General features: G+C 46.1%; 1 protein-coding gene across 3 annotated transcripts in view; it reads left to right on the forward strand.

The window, feature by feature from the left end:
* The first annotated feature begins 912 nt into the window (after nucleotides 1-912).
* The window catches only part of FLVCR2 (FLVCR choline and putative heme transporter 2), a 34854-nt gene continuing 12754 nt past the window's right edge, over nucleotides 913-23012 (forward strand). For 2 of the 3 annotated variants that reach the window (XR_013182843.1, XM_077180506.1), the window contains exons 1-5: nucleotides 913-1547; nucleotides 12271-12412; nucleotides 13593-13733; nucleotides 18660-18727; nucleotides 19430-19533. Coding sequence is in view for 2 of the 3 variants with exons in the window: in XM_077180506.1 (XP_077036621.1) it covers nucleotides 1035-1547; nucleotides 12271-12412; nucleotides 13593-13733; nucleotides 18660-18727; nucleotides 19430-19533 (968 nt within the window). In the remaining variant the exon portion in view is untranslated. The remainder of the gene's footprint in view (nucleotides 1548-12270; nucleotides 12413-13592; nucleotides 13734-18659; nucleotides 18728-19429; nucleotides 19534-23012) is intronic. The other variant, XM_054635520.2, reaches the window with a different exon arrangement.

Raw genomic sequence — 23012 nt, forward strand, 5'->3', positions numbered from 1 at the left:
TAGATAACTCGGAGGACAGCAGCAACAACCTCTGACAGTGCTCCACCAAATGTGTAAAAGGGCTATGTTATGATGCAGCTATCAAGTAAATAGAAGCCAGAAAAACTTCACTTTTTCATACTCTGTATTCCTTTGTTTCAGGACTACAACATCCAAAAGACACGGCTCCCATTTTTCCAAATGAATTTTGACCTCTGTATTAAATGCTGAAAGAAATCTGAACACCAGCAAATTTGTATCCTTGTGCTGAGAAATCTTTATGCAATTTAGGTAACGTGATGCTAATTAAATGAATTGTAGGTCATAAATGATCTCCAGGCAGGCATCTCCCAGTGGTGTGTTGCTCAAGTAATGGGAAAACAAGCGCTGACTCATTAACTGCGAATTCCTCATGAGAATGGAAACAAACACCACTTTTGGCTCTTTTACTTCAGTGACGCCGAGATGTTTTAAATTTTCACTTCACTGGATATTTTCACTCTCTAGTGTGCCATGTTGTGAGAAAAACCGTCAGAGGCCAACCCAAACGAAACCCAAACCCGTTCCTCCTGCAGGACTCCACCTTGGCACCTCTGGCGGCGTCGGGCATTGCCCACAGGCTCACAGCCTCCCCCAGGTTCTGCTCAGCCCACGTCCCGTTCATCTTTGGCGGCCGAAGCCTCTCCTGCCCCCGGCCGTCGGAACGCCGGGGGGGCCTCTCGGCGGGGCCGGGCAGGGGCGGGGGGCGGCCGTGGGGAGGGGTGGCGGCCCCTCTGCTGCGGGGCGGGCAGGGCAGCGGCAGGACCCGGGCAGGGCAGCGGCCCCGTCAGTGCCCCGGCCCTATGGGTCGCGCTGCGCCCCCCGGGCGGCCCGAGCCCTCCCCGGCCTGGCGGCGGGGCGGGGCGGAGGGCGGGGAGGGCCGGGCCGGGGGCACCTCCCCGCGTGGCGGCCGCCAGTGAGCGCGGCGGGGGCGGGCGGCCGGCCGGGTGTTTTGGGCAGGTGGTGCCGGCGGGGAGCCGAGCCTGGCCGGGCCGGGTGCGGCCCGCGGTGCCGGCATGGTGTTGCAGGAGCCCGCCGGGACGCCGAGTCCGTTGACTGCGGCGGGAGGGGTGGGTGATGCCGCCGCCGAGGTGCAGCTGTCCCGGCTTCGCTGGGCCGTGCTGCTGCTCTTCAGCAGCTACTCCCTGTGCAACGCCTTCCAGTGGATCCAGTACGGCAGCATCAACAACGTCTTCGTGCGCTTCTACGGCGTGAACGCCTTCGCCATCGACTGGCTTTCCATGAGCTACATGCTCATCTACATCCCCCTGCTCTTCCCCGTCGCCTGGCTGCTGGACAAGAAGGGCCTGCGCCTCATCGCCCTGGCCGGCTCGGCCCTCAATGCCATTGGTGCCTGGGTGAAGCTGGGCAGCCTGAAGCCGCACCTCTTCCCCGTCACTGTCCTGGGACAGGTCATCTGTGGCCTGGCCCAGGTCTTCATCCTGGGCATGCCCTCACGCATCGCCTCGGTCTGGTTTGGCTCCCAGGAGGTCTCCACTGCCTGCTCCATTGCGGTCTTTGGGAACCAGGTAATGGGCAGCTGCACCCCGGCTGGCTGCGCTTGTGGGGCGGGCTGTCAGCTGCCTGGCCGGACTCTGGAAGTGCTGAGGGAGCAAACCAGGGAGGGGCGAGGGATGCACAGGGCCTGGAGGGCAGCCGCAGGGATAACACGAACTTACATGAAGTTCCCTCTGGAAAATGCATCTCGTATTTGGAAGGATGCCACTCGTGTTAGCCTGAGGGCTGATAGTGGGCAGAGGCAAATGGGACCTCCATCTACAAAGTTCAGGGCAGCATGCGGGTTAGGTATGATTCTGGCTTTGAGAGGTCTTTGGCTGAGGCTCTTCTCCAGTGCCCTCCACTTCCTGTGTGTGTGTGAGTCCCCAAGTCCAGGGCTCTGATTCAGTAGCCTGCGGGGGAAGGCGCAGTGCTGAGAAACTGCTTCAGGCAGAGTGCCTTTCAGACCTGCAGTTGCATCTGGACTTGACACTGCGATGTCCTCTTTCTGCCGACAACTAGATGGGACAAAGGAGATTAGCTCTCTGCTGAAAGCATTGTCATTGGGCTCTGGAGGAAAAGGACTTTAGCACTTTCATACCTCTTAAAAGTAGGTACAGTGCTTACACAAGCAGTTGCTCTGAGAAAAAGAAAAGTTCCATCAGGCCAGTGTGAGGTGAGCTCCCTGAACACTCTTTTATCAATACAGGTGTCTGAGGCCAGCGATCCACACTTGCTCAAGCTGTAAGTCTCTTCTTGTAGGCAGAGGAGATAATTTTTTACACAGCTTTGAAAGGATCAGGGAAATATCTTCTTGACCCTTGCACCGGAACACCTGCTCATTCAGCTGAATGAAGTAAATAAGCCAATACTGATGCAATGAGGCGTAAGTGAAGTGAGCCTGCCTCTGCAGCCCTGACCCAAAGAAGAGGAAAGTGAAATGTGGCATTGGCTGCTGGGCCTGTGCCCCTTACTTTGAGATGCAGTGTACTCCTCTGCATGTGACACTGTGCTCTACCCTGGACCGTTCAGCCTGTGAGTGCCATTCTGATTTGAATGGTTTTCAATTCAGGTAGCTTCTAGTGCAGACTGCTTCTTCCTGTGCTTCTGTATTTATCTAGATACTGCTGCAGTAAAAAGAGGTGATTACTTGGAGATGGTATTTGAGGAACAGAAGTTTGCAGAACAGCACTAGGGAATTAAGGGGACTGCTTTACATCTTCAGGAGAGAGAAAACATACTTCTCTTTACTTGAGTGCACCTAAGCTGTCCTTTTTGCTCTTATCATCCCTTCTAGTGGGCTGGTTTTTATGTGTTTTTAAATGAATCTTTAGAGTGGAAGGCATCTAACTTGGCATGAGCAAATAAGTAACTGAGCATTTTGCTGTCAGACTTCTAAAAAATTATTCAGGTGGAGTTACACAACAGTGTGGATTAGAAATCCAAACAATGAGGCTGTCTGCCTGTGCTATATGGCTGTGTGGAGTCATGAGCATCCCAAAAGGAGTGGCTTAGTGTAACGGTTGTGAAAAGCAAACTTTAGCTGCCCTTTTGGTGCTCCACACTGCTCTGGTGGTTGCACTGACACGACAATAAGACCTCAGTTCAGTACACAGACTTTGCTTTGTACGCCCAGACTTTCCTTTTAGAGAATCGGAGAAGTCAGAAATGGTAGTGACTAAAGACAGAGCATACTCCATAGGGAAGCCCTATGTATTCCCATAGTCAGGCATAATCCCCGTGAATGAAAACTAGCTATTTTGTTTATTGGTGAGGTTGGGCAGGGAGAAGAAATAGAGGCATACATTTTTTTCCTGACTGTAGTTAAAGACTGTAGTAGAGAGTGTTAGCAAAGGGTATAGTACAGTGGTTTTGTAATTGCAGTATGGTAAATTATTCCCTCTGCTCATTTCTCTACAACTGCATGGTCTTCCTTTCCTTGCCATGTCACTTAGTTTAATTATTATTATTATTGAATACCAAGCACTGTTGTCGCTCTCCATTAAGAATTGCAAACAACTGCATGAAGAAGTAGGGAAGTGTCACTGCTTCTTTAGTTGGTATACCTGCCCTCTTTCTGCTCTTGCTCTCTTGGCCTCAGGCTGCACGTCAGCAGTGCTGTCCTGAGGGAAGCTCTGGAAGCTCTGTCGGGTCTGCCAGGGCTGTGTTTGCTCAGGATACTGCCTCTGCTTGCTGACTGATGGTAACCTTCAAGTTCAAAGTTAGCCCTGAAGAGTAAATGATTGAATCAATCAGACCAGGTGTTAAATGCCCTTAAAAAAAAAAAACAAAACCAAACAATCCCTAGTAAGGTATTAGAATCACCTCACCTGTTTCTGGCCATATGTTGGCTGTGGTATCTGAAGTGCAAAAAAAGATTAGATTGAGGACTCTTGAATCAGTGCCAAGAGCTTCTAGAAGAGTGTGAACACCTGTGGACATGATCACATTCTCTTGTTTACCCCCTGCTGGTTTTCATGACATTTTACTTTTCCACATTTTAAGAGGAAGATACCTAGGTGTTTTTCCATTCTTTTTCCTTGTCGTGGAAGCTCATATGTAGGGAGGTATAGGATAAAGTTTGCCTATAAGATGCCTTGGCATTAATATATTAGTGTTATTGAAATACTACTGGCTTCTCATTGCTTGAAAGACTAGGAAAAATCTATATGAGGACTCTTCCTCATGCTGAAGATCTGGGGTAAAGAAGCAGAAGTGTTAAGGAGAGTTCACTAATGTTCTTCAGACATATTTTAATACTGTCAGGGATTTGTCTGACATGCTTAATATATAGCTGTCAGTAAATAGTGTTCCTGCTACATCAGCAGTGCTCCCTGTGGAGCACCTTGGTGCTGGATATCTGAAGTCCCACACACAGGTGGGTAGGAGAGAGCAGTCTGAGTAAGGCCATGCTGTTACCATTTAGTTGTATTGATTCATCATCTGTGTCCCTATTTGGGACTGTGTTTCACACCTGGCAGGCAGCAGCAAACAGGCTTCTGACCTTCTGTGCTGATGGCAGACTGTCCATCACTCTCGCTGGTGACAGGACTGCTGTGGGAAGGAGCCTGAGATAGTGGCATTTGCAGGAGTGTGTGCTTGCTGGAGCATCAGGTCTTGCCCCTTCATTGAGCACACTTGCTCTTCTGGAATGTGGGGATGAGGAAGCACGTGGTCCTTTGGCATGACAGAACTAACATGCTGGTGGGGATGTTTAGGTAGCGAGGGAAGTTTTCATGGCATTTTGAAATTGATAAGTGGGAGTCTGGTGGCCAGGTACCAGCTCTGTCCTTCAGCTGCCATGGTGCATGCTGAACTGCTGTGCCTGAGTTTTATGCATATCTCACTCTTACTAGTTTATTTTGTGTGAGATATACATAAAACCCAAGCACAGCAGTTTGTCACTTGATGGGCAAGGGGCATGGACAGCATTCAGAAAAGTATATAACTGTGTTGCACACAGACAAAGAACATTTGTGGATTTGATTTGTATTGCTTTGCTGCCAGTATTGGGTTTTTTGTTGGTTGAGAGAGACCTTGTTCCTGTTTCTTGCTGTTTTGACAAAGAAACAAGCCACTGATAGGCTTGGGAGTAAGGATGCGAGCCTGTTAAATTATCTTTTTGCAGTAATTTTGCCTTTTTTTCTATTTTTTTTAAGCATGACTTGAAAAAAAGTGATGTGATTTGGGAGGAAAGAAAACTTCAGCCTTATATTAAGCTCTGCTTTAGAGAAAAAAATCATGCAGCACCTTACTGATCTTAGGATCTGTCCCTATTTTGATATAGCTGCAATGTGACTTTAGATATTTAGGGCTTTCATAACAGAAACAGCCTGAGGCAGTAGTTTTAGGTGCTATCTGCAGCCTGCTGGGAGTGCCAGTCTTGAAGTGTTTAGGTGATGGCTTTTGAAATGGACAAACCTGGTGATAAGCTGTGAATTAAATTCATGGAAATGTTCTCTCTGTCACTCCTGGAGGGTCCTCTCATCTGTTTTGAATTGGGGGAAAGAGTCTGCCTGGGGTAGTGGCTGAGGTGGGTTTTGCCATGTAGTTGGGTCTGCAACATCTGAATAGCCATTGCTTTTGAGCTGGTGATCCTACATTGCTGTTTGTGCTGGGCATGTGCCATTATTTGATGCCTCACTGATAACTTTGTTCTGTATCTTTTGCCCTTCAGGGAAGGCAGCATCTTAAAGTCTAAGAAGCATTTTGGAAATGTATCATGTCCTGTGGAGTCCCTGTCTTCCAGTCTTTGAGTGGACTTCTAGATCTTCTTTGGCTGCTCTGTCTCTGCTGGAGGATTCCCATCCCTTCAAATGATTCCTTGTTAGAAATATGGACAGGATCTGTCTCACAGCTCTCTAGCTTGGCCCTGTATCTCTCAGTTTTAGCTATCAGAATAGAGAAGATTTTAGTGGCGGTAGCTAATGTTGGCGTAGTTGCTTGTAGTGATAGTATTAATGGTTGATATTCTCCAGCCTTGTCTCCTTTCCCTCCCTGACAAAAAAAGAGCAGGGTGGATCAGAGCACTTGGATCTCAAGGAGTGCTCTATGGCTAACTCTCCAAGATCCTGCATGTGGCTCAGTGTGGGAGGGTGTGCTGACCACATAGCAATGTGGCTTTTGCAGGAATGCCTCCGTTTCTATAAATGGACATGAGAGCCTTAAATGAACTTTTTCTACCCATTTCATCTGGTGCTCCCTTCCCAGACATACACCTAAGGCAGCTGTCCTTTCTCTCTCACAGAACTTGGCTTTTGGGTTAAGTTCTGCGTGGGAGTTTAAATGAATGTCTGCAGTGTTTCTGATGGGAGGCCCAGCAAGCACCCTCAGCACTTGCCCTGCAGGATATCCAGGATTGTCTGTGTTAGGTGACTGGAGTAGGTCCTTGACCAAAGCATATCCCCACTGAGGATTCAGGTAGCAGCTGAGATAGCTGTCAGAGCTGAAACCCCTCTGTTTTGTTCTCCCTCCTGTCTACTGCTGTTTTATTTGCTGTGTTGCATTTCTTTCCCAGCAGACTGGGGGAAGGTGCATTCAAGGCTGCCAGGCCCTGAATGACTTGCACAGGGGAATTCTGACCAGTCTTCACTGTACAGCATTGCACCATATGAAGCATTATGAGATGATGCCACAGAAGCAGAAGTGTGATGTGGAAGGGATTTTGCTGTGTTTGCACATGAGCTTTGGTTGTGCAAGTGTGGTTTGAAGAAGCAAAGTGTCTCCCACATTAGTGGGAAAGTAAATAGAGCTTAAGCCCTGTCTTTTCTCATCACAAGGCTCAATTACAATTTTTCCTTCCACAACTTGTGTTCTTCTTTACTTTTTCTTAAAACACTGCAAGAAAGTTATGCAAACTGTGCAAAAATGTACATTGGCTTCCCGACTATCTGGATTTCAATAGGCTCTTCTAATTTTGCTGTCAGTGGTATGGAAGAAGCATATTCTGAGCACCAATTCATACAGAAGTTTACTGTGTAGGAACTGGGAGTTTCTGCTTAAACAGCACCTCAGTTGGGCATTTTTAATTCTCCTGTAGCCTTTTATATGGCTGGGACCTGTGCTGATAGCAAAGTGTTGGGGAGCCAATGTGCAGTTGGGAGGCACAGGGTGTGAGAAGGGGATAGCTGTCTGTGCTCTGCAAGTCATGGTATATGAATTATAGGGTCAGAAGGTTCAGCTGCTCTGGTGAGATGTCATGGTTACAGTTTGAGGGGCACCTGTAGTTAGAAAAGGAGGGAGGGCCTAGGACAGAGCTTTGATACCCAGACAAGAATATAAGAGGATCCTGTGTTGTCCAGGAACACAGAGCTCTGGAACAAGCATCTCAAAGGAGTTTGACTGGGTGAATCCAGAGGGAATCTGGAGTGTATCCTACTCACTCTCCAAAGTCTTGGCTTGGGAACTTGCTAAGACCATACTGAAATCATGGTTTCTGAAAAGCCTGTTGTATTGGTGTTTATCAAAGCATAGATCTTTTGATTGCTACACTTTCTGTCCACTTGGCCAAACCAGCTGGCTGCTGGTTTCGGGATTTCCTGGGACTTCTGTTTATGCTGAGCCTCCTAAAAATTAGCATTACTTTTCTTTTCCTGCATTCCCAATTTGAATATTTGGTAACAGACCATTTGGTATGTTTGTGTGCAAGTAGTGTGGATTTTCTGTTGAGTTGTTCTTTTGAACTTGTAAATGAATACCAACTGGTCCCGATGCCTCATAGAAGAAATTAGTTTAAAAAAATTGAGTAATATCTTCCACTCATAAGGCATCATGTCATGAATGATGGTCCGAGACCTTTTCTTGAATCTACTCCTTCCACACTGATCATCTTTTGACCCTTCTGTCAGGTTTCCTGATTATGTTGTGTTTGAAGAGTTTTGACTTAGTTTGTAAAGCTGTTCTGGTGCCTCTTTTGGCCTAATTATGGTTTTGCTTTAGCTTGGTCCAGCTTCCTGTCATTTTTCTTTGCTTGAAGGAATAATGTCCAGTTTTAGAGATGGTGGTTTATGTTCTTGTTGGTGGTTTTTTTCTTTTTTTTTTTTGTGTTTTTTTGGGGGGGAGGTTTGTTTGTTGGGTTTTTTGTCTTTATTTTGTGCTTAATTGTGGTTCCTTTATTCTAAAATATTTTGCTAATATTCTCTAGGCTTACAGTGAGCCTCTGACTCAGTGTTTTTTCACAATCCTAGTGACACTTAAAAGCATTTAATTTCTTAGGATTTTCTTCTTCATTTCCATTGAACACACTTTTTTCCTTTTAGGCAGCTTCCTCTTTTGAGTTATATATTGCTGTAGTGTTTTGGAGGGTGTTTCCTTTTTTTCGTCACTGTTGCAAGGCAACTGAATTTTAGTCCAGTACAGAACCATTCTGTAATACTGATCATAGTCACACTGTGCTGTTCTGGGTTGAAATCACAAATTGTGCTGCCTCTTTTAAGTTTTCCTCAGAAGAGGGTATTTATGGAATCCAAAAATGCAGTCTCTGCATCATCCCTGTCATGACACTTATTTAGCTTGCAAGGGCATTGTCAAAATTTCTAACTGTTGTGTATTTTTGCTTTTGCAGCATCTCTCTGTCTTTTAACATTTTAATTGACCTTCTGTATTTGGTGGTCCCCTCTGTCAACATTTATACCTATAGGTAGGTATAAATGGTATATATGGAATTTTACAGGGCTTCTGTGTTCCTGTTGCTGACTTGTAGTTTTCTTTGAGGTGGAGGTCCACTCCTGCACTCCTCCATTGATCACTCATTTACAGTTTTTATGCTGATACACCACTGGTTATCTTCCATCAGGAGACTCTTGGCAGCTAACCTTAGACATGTCATTTTCTGTTTCAAGACTTTGGGCACATTTATACCACCTTCTTAGCTAGTTGCTCTTGGTTTTGTTGCCTGCTCTTGTGCACACTTAAATATTGAATATAATGTTGTTGTGACTGATCCTTCACAAATTTCAGGTAGGAAATACATTCCTTCTATCTTTTACTAGTCTCTAAAGAGTAAGTCATCTGAACAGTGCTCTCTGTTGTAGTTGTTGACTTTCCTGGTACTGTGTTTAAAAATTACCCCAAAGACTTATTAAAATAACGTGCCAGCAGCCTGATCTCCTGGAGAGATCCTCAGAGATCAGGACAGTGCTGGGTGTTTTGGGTGAGAGGATTCTGAGTGATGTACCAAATTTTGAGAACAAGCTTACCTGTATAGGCATTGGAGACCTATCTGCCTGTACAGAGGTTGGAGATGCAAATTAAGTAAGAAGGTCCCTTATGATCCCTTATTATGATCCCTTATGACTGATGGTGTCTGTGAGGAGGGTAGCATGGACTTTTACAGAACTATAACCTTATTTTTACATTGCTTTATTTTCCCTGATGTGCAAGGTGTGGAGAAGGGAGAGGTGATTTTTCCCTTTTTAAGGCATCTTCTAAATTTTCTGGTTAATTGGTTACAGTGTTTCTGTGGGCTGATGGTAATGTGCACACTAATCTGCTGAAAACCAGGCTAAAAATCTCCTTGTGAAAGGTAAAGTATATGCAGTGTAATAGTCATCATGTTGTTGTTGGGAGCTTGTCTTTGCTAAAAATGATATGAATAATCCAGGGTCTGTGAGTGTTCAGGAAATCTTCAGTTTTAGTCAAAGGCCCTTATCTTCATGGAATTAAGAGCATGAGTTGCTCTGAAATATAAAATGTAGCTCCTGTTGCTATGATTTTTTTGTCCATTCTGCTACCTGATTCTTATGAAAGGTATAATGAACTTCTAATGGATAAAAGTTGCTTCTTTTGGGGGGAGGAGAAGAGAAAGCACAAAACATCTGTTTGTGGTTAGAAAAGTTGTTCAGGAAAATCCTTCTGAAAAGGCCAACAAGTAGTTCAAGAAAGCTGGGCAAGTCTGTGGCCCATTGGGTAAGTGATGACTGTAGGACCTCCCAGAAAAAGATTTCTAAACAATTTGCAACACAGACTATCAATACCTTCTCTGCTAGGTAGATCAGATAGATCCTTTTTCAGGACTGAACAGCTGGAGGGAGACTGGAAAAGATTGAATCTCAACTGTGGTCCTGGAGAAACTTGTGTCAGAGGTCAGAATAAAGTATGGGTCTCTCCTCTCCTGTTGGTTTGCTCCTGTTCAGCAGCTCATGTGATTGCATGTGACTGCAGAGAGAAGGAAGCCAAGAAGTACCTAGCACAGGAATCCAGCTTAGTTCTTCCAAGAATGAAACAGTGGGAAGACAAAAGGTCAGTTTCCAGTAAGGTGTTTGTAAACTTTACTTGGGAAAGGGTGGGGGGCACATGGAAAACCTGATCTATGAGACTCAATAGGATTCTTCCCTCAGATGGAGAGGAGCAATATTGAGAGTCTCTTCCTCAAAGGTTAAATCTTCAGAAACGCTCTGGAGATAGGAGTGAAGCCCAGGCTGGCTGTGTCCTGGGCTGACCAGGCACACCAGAGGCACAGGCCTGCACTTGGCCACAAGGAGGGCAAAATAAATGTGCTGCAGAGGCAAGCAGGCTTCTGCCCTGTACCAGCCATCTCTGAGAGCTTCTGTGCTTGATGCCATTACCTTTTCTGTGCAGCTACAGGCTTGTGTAGGGAAGGGGAGGCATGCAGTTTGATGGAGATTAGAGCTTGAAGCCTCTAAACCATGATAGTTGTGCTCACTGTGGTCAGTGGGCAGTGCAGAGGAGGAGAGTCAGCCTGAGTCGCTGTGATGAGAGGCTGGGCATAGGTCATATCTGAGCAAAACTGGGCTCTGGCAAGTTTAGTCCTGTGTCAGAGTCTGTCTGTACCATGTGGGATTTAGGAAGGTTTATCCTTCCTAATGATCTTTGAAGTTTCCTCCTAAACTCAGTCCTTGACTTGCTATCTGCGATGGCACAGCTTGGGTTTGTCTTCAGTCTATGTAACCAAACCTCAAATGTTCTTATTCTTGACAGTGCCTTGAACTGGTGGGGCACATCTGAAATCTCTCAATGGCTCTTCTCACTAGCTCCCTGCAATGTCTGAGAGAATGAATGTAGTGTAGATATCTGTTGCTCATTCTGACCCAGGATATTCCAGGTCCCAGTGGAGGGTTATGTTTGACACAGAAGTTTGGCCAGACGTGGTTGAAAGTCACTTTTTTGTAAGCTAAATATGGTGCCTGAGGGCAGCAGATTGCTTAGGATTCAAACAGAGCTTTCTTCCTATCTGAAAGATACACCACCTGGATGGAGGGGTAGGGATTTTGTGGAGAGTTTTCTGGGGCTGGGGCGCACAAGCTGATTTTTAGCCAAAATATGCGATATGGCAACTGAAATATATTTGTTCTGAGATCTTTGTCTTGACCAGTAAGTCAAGTCTTCCAGAATGAGTCTATCAGCATCCCAGAAACACGGAGATATGTCTGAGAAAGCACAAGGAGGTTTTGCTAGAAGACAGCCTGGGAAAGTTGTCCAAGCTCATGCCTGGGTCACAGGGCTCTTGGGTCTTCTGCTCTGTGCTGACATGCTTCAGCGAGGTTTATGGGCTGCACAGAACTTATCTTCCTTAGTCCTTGCTTTCTGTACACTTCAGAGCAGTTTATGCAGGGACAGTTGCCAAGCTCCATTACTAAAACAACCTCGACATTGTCAACACTTCCTTTGCTTTCAACCCTGATGCTCTTCTAGGTTCTCCTGGTGGTCACAGGATGAGCCTTGTCCTGGGAGGCTGCTCATTTGAAACTGTATCAAAGTTGGCTGAAACAGATTAATATCTCAGTTATGTAGAGTGGTCAGGTGTCTCGGCCCTTGCAGTTATGTTGTTGGAAAACAAATTGGTTCAACTCATTAACCCAGCAAGTATTTTGGTTGGTTTTGACGGTCTTGTTTTCTGCTATTTTTAATGAGCAAAATTGGATTACCAGGTGATCAGGCCAGCTCTAGAGCAGGGGCAAGGTAAGGAATGGGATGTGTATGTGAACAGGAACATATATTTGTGGGGGAGGTCAGGGCAGGCAAGACCTCCTCTTTGATGAAGCCAAGTATTCATTCTTCTCAATTGTGTTGTAAAATCTTGCCTTGAATATCCTGACAGTTGTAATTGCAGTGGGGAAACCTCTCTTATGGCCTAATTGAAATGGGTATCTGACTTTTAATTGTTGGGTGGTAAAGAAGATTTTTATCTTGATTGTGAAATTGGATTAGGCTCAGTTGAGCCTGCACTGAGCTGTAGGGTAGTGGCACTGTTGTGGTTTCATGTCATCCCTCTGTTTATCCCCTCTCTGTCCTCAGCTTGGCATTGCTGCAGGCTTTCTGGTCCCTCCAGTTCTGATCCCTAATGTGGAGGATGTGGAGAAACTGGCCTACCACATCAGCATCATGTTCTTCATGACTGCAGGTGTGGCATCAGCCCTGTTCATCCTGGTCGTTATAGGTAAGGACGTGGGAGTGTGCACATGAAACCAGATGGGACTGAGATCAGTTGATGTGTGATGGGGGCCTGTGTGCCAGGAGATGGGCTGGGCAGGCCATCTGGGGAGGTGTCCTACTATGCAGCTGACAGGCTCATGCAATACTGTATCTGCTGCTTCAAACCCTTGATGAACAGCACATGTTGAAGGGAGGTTGTCAGCAAGCCTGCCAAATTGTTAGTTTTGTCCATTGCTTGCATAATAAATTCCAGGCATGAGTAAGTCCTTTAAAAACCAACAGAAATCTTTCATAGTCATCTTCCCTACAAACAGGGTTCTTGGGTTATGTCTGGGGCCTGCCTGCCTTCCCCTTAAGAGCAGAAAGATGCAGATTATATGGCATCACAGGAACAAGCTGCTCCCAGTTATGAGTGGAGAGAAAAAAGCATGAAGGACAGTAGCAGGACACAAGAGGTGCAATTCCCTGCTTAACACATGAAGTCGAAGCCAGATCTTTAGCATGAGAGACTGGCAGGCTCACTGGAGAGCTGAGTTTAGTTGCTGAATTCCATGCAATTTTTTTGATAGGCTCCTCTTGCCAGTTTGTTCATGTTGCTGATGGCTGAATCAGATGTAGCTTCAAATAGTGTGGGGCAGGGAATAGACAAGGTACAAAAATGCCTGCCTAGCACCTGGCACAGCAGTATGGCCTGTGACTGGGATTTCTGGATGCTACCTTAATGACAGTAAGGGGCAGCAGATGGCTTGGCCTGAAATAAAACCTGACAAAGGTTATTGTTCCTTGGGCACTGGCCACTGCACAACATTAGGCCACCTTTGTCAACTGACTTGTCCAGTTCTGCTTTGACATAACACTTTTGCACCTGGATGGTCATCCTTCTAGAGACAAAGACTGATAATAATCTTGAGAACTCTTTTGGTGCTGCTGGACACTGCCTACACAAAAATCTAATTGAAGGCAAGATGTTTCCCTTGGGAAGGTGACAGGAGCTACTGCTGGAAGAGAGTTGTTCTTTCCTTTTCCTGGATAAGTTCATGCATGGAGATCAAAGCTTAAGGAAAATGGTGTGTTTTGTACACTTGGTTCTAGGAGCCCCTCTGCCATTCCTCAAATGGCACAGTGTGTGCTCAGGCCCCTCAACTGCACCATTACAAACAGGTGTACTTTGTGTCTGCTTTCAGTCTTCAAAGAGAAACCCCCGAACCCTCCAAGCCGAGCTCAGGCCTTGATCCAGTCAAGACCAGCTGCAGAGTATTCCTACGTGCAGTCAATCCTCCGCCTGCTCCGCAATGCCAACTTTTTGCTGCTTATGGTCACTTACGGTAAGGTCTGGTCTCCTTTCTTCTTGTGAAGTTATCACAGCTTTTTCCTTCCTCTCTGTGCTCTGCTGAGGCAGTAACTGGCTTGAGTTGTTCTAGGGGAACATAAAGATAGCTCCCCTGTGCTGCCACAGACCAGGAATCCTTATAGCCCAGTACTCTTCAGCAGTGGATATCAGTGAATGCAGCAGGGAAGAACAAAAGGAAGGCAAGCACTCAGAGGATGATATGCCCCTATAACTGTTCTCCCAGTCTTTGACTGTTTGCTGTCTAGGGGATTTCCTTATCTGTTCTTTTTTTCTGGTAATTTAGCTAATTGCAGCAAACCAATCGAAATGCTTACATAAGAAATATATGGAAGTGTCTGAGTGCAAGTCATAGAACTGAGTGAAAGTCATTTCTGAAGGCAAGGACATGAATATGACTGCCAGGCATCTCTGTAGAGGTCATATAGAGTATGCAGATGTGCAGACTGTCAGCTTTCTAGGCGGTCCCGGTGAAGCAATTGGGAGGAAGGACTAGAGAATATCTTATGCCATCTGTCCTTGCATGCTGAATTTGCTGCTTGCTTCTCTTCAGTATTCTCAGTCTGTTTGTTTGAGGGCAGTGTGATGTGTTGAATCTATTCCCTGATGCTGAATTGGCATATGGAGAAATGTTTTTCTTACTAGCAGAAAGGCCATTGTGGTCTCTGCCTGGCTGCATAATAGGGTATACTGTAGCCAGTTAGTCTGTGGTTAGTTTTGTCCTCAGTCTTCCTACCAGCTTGCTATGGAAGCTTCTCAGGGGGACAGTTAAATATTGCTGAAAGTTCTGCACATTCTGCCAACAATTGTATCTGAAAGACCTTGTGGATGAGTGGGCAGGTTGGAGAGAGTCAGATGGTGGCTTTGTCCTTGCTGAGGATGCTAATGGTCTTTGGAGTTGCTGGAATCTCTGCTCCCTTCTTTCTCAGTGCAGTAGAAATGCCCCTCTCAGATTGCTCTTAAACTCTCCGGGTTTGCATTGCAGCTGCTGGGTTTGGCTTTTTTTCCCCATACTACATAATACCCTCTCAGAAAGTGAAGACAGAAAAATCTGTCAGGCAGACTGTGTCTAAAGTTGGATTGTATCATCTGCTCAGTTCACATTTACCCTTCAGGAAAAAGAAAGGGGAAAGCATTTGCTCTAACAGGTATAAACAAGTCCTAGAGGAGAGAGGAGGGCTCTCAGTACAAAGAACATGTTTAGAATCTGACCTTCCTGGGATAATTCTTTTCTGGCAGTCACAAAGAGTGTGGAAAATCTGTTCAGTGGCTCATAATACATTTTCTCTTGCTGCTGGTCTGTGCATTTTTTCTGTTCCTCTCTGTGTCAGCCTCCTGCCAATCTCCAGCTTGACTTGAGATGGTGACTGTTACTCAGAGAGGGAACTATGCTGTGAAACTTTTTTTTTTTTTATAGCCTGTCTGGGTTTAAAATGGTGACAGTTTTTCCTACTCAAGTCAAAAGTTACGTTGGCCGAGATTTAAGACATCTGCAGCCACATGAGTGCAACTGAGTCATCCTGCCTACCAAACACAAAGATATCTGCAGTGTGTTGGCTTTTGTGCTAGCATACTATGTATCAGGGGAGAGAGGGGCTAACCTGCTGCTTGTCCATCTCGCCTGGCTGTAGAAAGAATGAGGATCCTTCCACAATGACAGGTCAGAATACATCTGCAGACCTCTAAGGTCTTGGCATTACCAGCAGCCAATGATTCCTTTCTTGTGGCAAGACTTGCAGTGCTGGACACAGTGGTGTCACTGCTGCTGTGTCAGGTGCTCGTGAACTGATTTTCAGGAAACCCTCAGAGAACCTTTTCCCCAAGGCTGCTGACCTTGCTTCCATAAAACTGAGGTATAACATGGAATGGGCATTAAGGAATTCTAAGTCTATGGGGTTGGGCTTTGCATTGGAGAGCATGCTTCTAGTCAGAGGCAGGAAAAGGGTGAGAAATTCTGGGAAAGGGTAATAGAATGGGAGTCATGAGACAGTGTTAAAGAATCAGCATTTGGAATGGTGATGGGGCAGTGAGGAGGAGGCAGGGCAGTGGGACCTGCATAAGGAGCCATTGTTGGGGAGTATTACATGGGTGAACAAGAGAGAGTCTGGCAAGTAGGTAATAGGCTGCTTACCTGTGGGAGACCTGGGTTCTAGTCTCAGGCTTAATAAGGGCTCTGTTTGGAGCTGTAGGCAATAAACTTCCCTTTTCTGGCCTCTATAAAATAGAGGAGACACTGGGGTATCAAAAACATTATTCTACATTACAAGCAAACCATGATAACTAGCTAAAGAATCAGGTGGTGCTGGACCTTCAGATGTCCTGCTCCCTGCTACTAGTTCTGGTTTCCCTCATCTGGATGGGCAAATGGCCACTTTCCCGTTGGAAGCAACCATTACCTGTTTTATGGTCATTCAAACAGCTGTAATTCTCAGAGAAGCTTCACTGAGCAGCTGTGACATAAGAAGTGCCTACAACTTTTCTCAGCCCTCACATATGCAAATTTGACACATTGTCTTGATTCCTAGAATGTTTTACCTGACTCTGGTGCCAAGTGTTGCTGCCAACTCTTACTTTTTGCCCAGCTTGGGAGCAGAGGCTCTTCCCTGTCTTGGAAATCACAAGGATCACAGGGCTGCTGTAAAGCTGGTTTACTGACAGTGGTAGTTAACAGAGCAGCATCTGGCTGTCTTCACAAGGCTGCTGTCCTCTTGCCTGGGTGACAAATAGAGGTGCACAAATGAGTGGTTAATGCTTATGCCCAGCTTTGAAGTGAAGAAACAGAAGGACTGTGCTGATCTGCCATTCTCCCGTGTCTTTGCACTGCAGCTTGTGGTGTCGCCTAGTGGGCGGGGTGCTCTAGAGGTGGAGGTAGGATGAAGCTGATTTAGGGTGTGTTAGCTGTTTGCCATAGCCAAGTGTTGCAAAGAGACAGCTTTTAAGGCTGGAGGGCGCCTCCTTGCTGTGAGATCTCCAGTTGTTCTCCCCCATCCTTGGCTGCTGGCCCTGCTCAAGTTTCCAGTCTTTTGGGTAACTCTTAGTAAGGATTGGGTCGATTCTCCTGCCTAATGAGCATGTCACTCAATTTACTAGCCTCTCCTGTAATCTTCTGACAGAGAATTCTGAAGTGGGAAACATTGTCACAGGCAATATTTGGGATCACTTGCATAAGAGTCTTTGCCTGTTGTCTGTGCCATACAGCTGTGGAGTGAGCTTTGCTTAATCATGGAATGGTTTAGAATCATGAGAAGGGCTCTTAAAGATCATCTAGTTCTAACCGCCATGCCATGTGCCAGGACACCTTCCTCTAGACCTGATCACTCACAGTCCAGTCCAGCCTGGCCTTAAACATTTCCATCTGTCTTTGGGCAGCCTGTTCCAGTGCCTCACCACCCTCACAGTAAATTGTAATGTTGTCAGAGATGGTGTGTGAAGGTAGCACCCTCCAGCTTCCAATCTTGTGGCTGCTCATAGTGCTGTATACTGCAACAGACATCCAGTGCTCAGTGGAAGACTCGGCTAGGTGCAGGATTGCTAAGTACTTAAGGGGAGATAGGGGACTTCAGGGTTAGCAGATCTCAGAGCTTTGTTCACTCTGTCAGAGCTCTGCCTGCTAGACTGCACTTCTGTATCCTGTGTTGTTAGTTTTGTTAGTTTCTGCTTTTAGCTGAGGCTTAGAGAGGAAAAGTAGGAAGGGGGAACTTGACATGTATCTGTTTTGTCAGGATTTCAGGCATCTGTGCCAGACTTTAAAACCATGTCTCCTTTTGGAGCCTATGGATGTGTGAGCTGCAGTGGTAAAATCTGTCCCTTTCCCTCCACCCATCAGAATCACTGAAGCCTTGAAGAGAAACCAACTGCAAATGTAAATGACTTTCTGAGAAGAAAGTTAGATACTGACTGTTACAGACCTCATCAACCTGGGGAAGGTTTCTCAGTATCACCCAAGGTGAGAGTGGAGCCGTTGCAGTACTGCTGGTCCAGTGCACATGTGTATGTTGCTGCCTGCTGAACAAAGCTGTTGGGTTTTCTGCCCTTTGGGGAAGGCATTTAACCAATGAGAACTGCATGTAAGATGCAGCTGAGTGTCTGAATAGGGCTTGACCAGTATCACTCCGACAGTTTCATTCTCACCTTGGGTGATACTGAGAAACCTTCACCAGGTGGTTGATCCTTGTAACAGTTTAATGTAAGTTAAGTTCTCTTTCAGAAACACAATTACTTTCACGGGTTTTTTTTCAGGCCTCAGTGATAGCTTTTAAAATGCAAGACTTTTCCCATGCAGACACAAAGCCCAGGTGCCTGAGGGTAGTGCTGTCTGTGCTTCACCAATCAGCTTTGCTCCTACTTGTCTTCTGGCATTTCTTGCCTTGGAGAGAATGTTATTTACTGGCTGTCAGCAGGGAGAATGCTGACAGGCTCTTCTCTGGGAGGAAAATACACAGGTCAATGACACTGTTGTTAATTGAATCTCAGGTCCTTGTTCAAGGTATGATGCTGAGGCAGATGCTTTTCTAGTTTTCTGACTTGGCTGGGAGCAGAGGAGAAAATTGCAGTGCTAAAAGATGAATCTGGCTGCTCACAGCGTTGCTCAGAGGGTTGAAACTCTGTGAAGGAGTTGTAAGACCTTTCAGTACCAGAAATGTGCACAGCCCTTCCTCTACCTGCTTAGGTAGGAACCATTCTGAAACTGCAGGCTTCTTCCTTCTGCATGCTAAGGCCTGGATGTTGGTCTGCATTTCTTTCAGTATCCTCTATCTGCCAGTCTGGCTCACTCTCCTGAGACACTGCAGCCTTGTTCTGGGTTGATGGTCCCAAAGATTTCTCCCTCTGCGTTTCTACCATTTTGCAGCCCAGCAGGAGAGGAGCAGGCTCTGAATGTGCTGCATTTTTATCCCCTTCTCAGGTCTGAATGTAGGTTGTTTCTACGCCTTGTCCACTCTGCTGAACCGCATGGTGATCCATCACTACCCAGTAAGTGCATCCAACCCTCATGGCCCTCTCTGATGCTTGCTGCTGTCCAACACAAGTTGGCTGTTCTTTTTGCCTTTGCACCACCCCATGCAAAAGCTGATGAGCTCTAGAAAAGACAGCTCCTTTGCACCTTAATTGAAATCATTTACTTGTGACAAAATCTTCCAGTAATTTCTTCTCCTTGTTTCTAACTGTGATTTCTGCCGGGACATCTGTTCCAGGAGGTTGCCCATGCTCATGCTCTGGTGGCAGAAGGGTGGGGTGCTTCTGTACCTGAGCTATTGTACAGCTCACTGCTGGTGCTGCATGCCACAGAGCTCCTTTCTGTTCTGCCTTATAGTGAGTCCCAGTATTTCCTAGTCAATCTGGTCCAAATCCTAACAGCAAACTTCATAGAGTTTATGCTAACTCCTTTGAGACTCTCTGCTCACACTGGCCAGTACACACATTTTTCTCAGAGTTGGCTCAGACATAATTGCTACACCACTTTTTTTTTTTTTTTCATGGACCAGAAAGCACTGGCTCAAAATGGGCCCAAAAGTGTTCCTGCAAAGGCTAGTTCTGGTTAGTGTGTTACCAGCAGAAAGCATGTGAGAAGACTAACTTTGCTGGCTCTTCCTCTCTGGCTTTTGTGCACTTTGCTTTTTGTTGGCTATGAGTTAGCTCCTGCACTTGTGTGAGTGTGTATGTGTCTCACCACAGGGGGAGGAGGTGAATGCTGGCAGGATTGGACTCACCATTATACTGTCGGGGATGACTGGGGCTCTGATCTCCGGCATCTGGCTGGACAAAACCAAAACCTACAAGTAAGTCCCTTGTTTGCCCCTGTGCCCTGGTGACTGTGCTCTTCCTCCATACTGTGCAAGGAGGAACCCTGTGCAGTTGCAAGTTGCCACTGTAGAGACTGAATCATTGGGAGGATTTGTAAGGAAAAAAATAGGGTTCTTCAAAACCCAGTTGGTGTAAGGTGAAGTTTGGAGCTGCACATTAGCCAGCACTGGGCCCATACAAGATCTGGTGTTGGCAGTCCCTAGGGAGGCTCACAGAGAAGATGAGATGGCCCAATAACTGCTTTGTCAGGGATGAGAGAATTCTTGGCACAAGCAGAATCAAGACTGTACCAGACCATTTGTCAGCCCTTACAAACCAGCCTCTGTGAATTTTTGTCCAGTTAATGAAAGGCACATTGAATCCAGTACCCAGAGGCATTGTGTTGGTGGCGTGCTGCTGTATTTAGGGCAGGCATAAGGTTATTGGGGTTACGGGTGGATGAGTCTGTGTTTGTTGCCCTGTGAGTTGGGAAGGCAGATCTGGCCAGCATGCCTTGCCATCTGCAAAGGGACAGTTAAGAATTTTTGCTTGTCTTACAGTTCCTGGTCCTCAGAAACACCTCTGTAGAATATCCCAGGTGATACAGAGAGACTCTTGTGTATTATACTGGGGTCCATCCAGCTTTTTGATTTCTCTGCTGGCTTTGAGAACTGTGCTACAACCTCTTGTCTGAGCAGGTTGGGTGAGAGGGGGCTCTACTGGTGATGTGCTGGTAATGACTTGAAAGCAATTTCAGAGTTTTATTCCTTGCAGCAGCTTTTCATCTGGGGGAGTCCTACTGCCATTATCCTACCTTATATCTTGGGCCAGAAATGCACATTCTCATTGTAGACAGCTTAGATTAATCTGGCTGGCTGTGAGCTTGCAACTTCTGAAGTGGCCTCTGGCCCTAGCTCCCTGTGAAGTACAGGGATCAGAAATAGAAAACTGGCTTCTCTAATAAGAAAGAACAGTAGGTGAGGACTTCTGGGATTGGAAGGTTGTTTGTTGCTGTGTCTAGATGGTTGTGGCACTGAGTAGTACTCATATGGGAGTCCTGGGAAATAGAAATACAACTGTTAGAACTGCACTGCTTACCATGCAATGTCACTTCTCTCTTTCCAGCCCAGGTCTAGTGTTAAGGTAGCCTCAGCTGGCACTGCTAGACTGGATGATCTTCCTGGTTCTCCATAAGTGAGGTTAGGTTGCAGCATGAAGGCTTGAAGAACTCTGTGACTCACCATGCAGAACTGGGACTTGAAATTTGGGAGAATGGGAGAGAGACAAAAATCCACAAATTCCGTATTTGTTCTGTGTCCACTCCTTCCTTGGAGGGATTACATAGGTAGGCAAAGCTGGCTAACAGTGCAGAAGAATAGGACAATGTCATCCATGGAGTTTATTCTATAGACCCCCAGGACCTATTGGGAGATAGTTTTAGCCTTAGGTGAGGAAAAACCCTGCTAAGAATTTGTTCTCCATTACAGCCTACAAAATGGATTTCTGTGAAACTAGCACATTTTTTTTTCTGAGTGCTACATAGTCTTTATTTAGCCCCATTTAAAAGTCTATTTAAAAAAACTGTCAAGATGCCAGATGTTCTAGGTGGGTACCCTCCCCCTTCCCTCTGTTGCTGAGATAGTGTCAAGAATAAAATGGTAAGCACATGAAAATCAGGAAGGAAAGATATTAAGTCCTTTTTTTAGTCAGCTTGGAGAGAGAGGGAAGCAAATGAATGGGATCCAGCTGTGATTGAGGGGAGCAGGGGAAGGTTAATAACAGAAGGAATTGCAGAGCTCTACATGCATGTTTGATCTTTACTGTACCATCAGCAGTTCCTTGAAAGGGTGAGGCTCTGCTAAGTCAGGCTTTCCCCATCTGTCATGCTTGGGCACCAAATGGCCTTGCACTCTTGCTTTTATTTGGCAGGCAAGTCCCTGCACTGTTCTTGTTTTTGGAATAGCAGGTGCAAATTTGGTCCATTAAAATAAATACATGGGTTATGTAGTGATGAGCGAGCAGTGCAGGAATTGAGGTTGTCTTTGGTGGTATGGCTTGTTGAGAGCAGCCCATCTCTTTGAATCATAGAATCAGGAGAAGACCCTTATAGTTTTGACATCAAGTTCCTGGCTCAGAGGGCAGATGAAGTTGTGACACCTGGAGACTACTGGGTGCATTGGTGTTGGTAGGGTAGTCTGGCTCAGAATGAGGTGTTTGGGAACTGAATTAATCAGCACTTCTCTTTGGTTATGCTTTTCTCTAAAGTGCAGTGTTCACATGGCCTCAGATCAAGCTGGTTGCAGTCTGCACTCTCTGCTTTCATTGCTGCATCTCTATAAGGCAAGATGTCAGAAATATCCATCTCTCTCTCCATTGACTAGGCAGAAGACCCCAAGAGGTGTTTTAGGTCTGTACAGATGCAAAGTAGAAAAATTTGGGGGAGGGAGAAAAGATGGTGGAGGATGGGGCACTTGGCTCACTTCCAAGTGAGAAGGTGAGTGCTCTCTCAGCTTAGCCTGACCAGCAATTTGAGCCTTCTTATCATAGCCTGTTTTACACAAGGTTAGTCCTTGTGTAGTGGATATGTCTTCACTCTGTCCTGCCATATGTCTTATATAAATAATTTACCAAGACTGTCCTTTCTTCTGACCTTCATACAGGAAGAAAGTGGCATAAAACTGAATGCCAAAGGATAAGGGCATGGTGAAAACCAAAGCAGTCTTCTCCAATTCATCCCTTTCTCCAGCATCTGACACCTCTCTCTCTTCAGCAATGAGATCTCCTGGGAGTATAGGATCAAGGGCTTTGTTTGGGTTTGTGTGCAGCCTGGAATGTGCTGTCCTTATGGCAAAGCTGTGGAGGCCATCTGTCATCCTTTTCCATACAGGAGAGCATGCTGGAGCTGCACACAACATCCCTGTGAGCAGCTAAAACTGTTGTATGTGCCTGTGCCCCTCATCCCACCTCCTGCTCCCAGCTTGTTCATTTGTTGCCTCAGATGTTGCTTGACTTTATTGTTTTTGCAGCTGCAATCCCTTCGTGTCACTTGCTTTCTTTGTCCAAGTGACCTTGTGAGACAAGGCTGGGCTGGGCCATACCCATTCCTTACTCTGAGGCTTCTTCTGGAGCTGACTGAACAGCAGGAGATGTGTTCTTCATTTCAACCCTGTTCCCTGCTGGTGCTGGCCCTGCCTGGCTTTTTTCCCCCAAGGTCTCTTTTTTTCTCACAGTCCCTTGTGCGGGCTCTCTAATCTGCCTCTTCAGAAGGTTTGGGAGTGTGACTGGGAAGGCAGATGAATGTCAGGGCTGGTTAGGTTCATCTAAGTGACAAGTGTGTCAGGTCCTTCACAGATCTCCCCCTGGCTCTGCCACGGAGACTTGGCACTGGTGCCTTTGTAGCAATGCTTCCTTCCCAGAGCACAGGGTTGGGTTAATCTCAGTTTCTCTAAGGTAGTGTGGCAGGATGCCCAACTTC

This window comes from Agelaius phoeniceus, chromosome 6, assembly GCF_051311805.1.
Source record: "Agelaius phoeniceus isolate bAgePho1 chromosome 6, bAgePho1.hap1, whole genome shotgun sequence".
Classification (NCBI taxonomy): Eukaryota; Metazoa; Chordata; class Aves; order Passeriformes; family Icteridae; genus Agelaius; species Agelaius phoeniceus.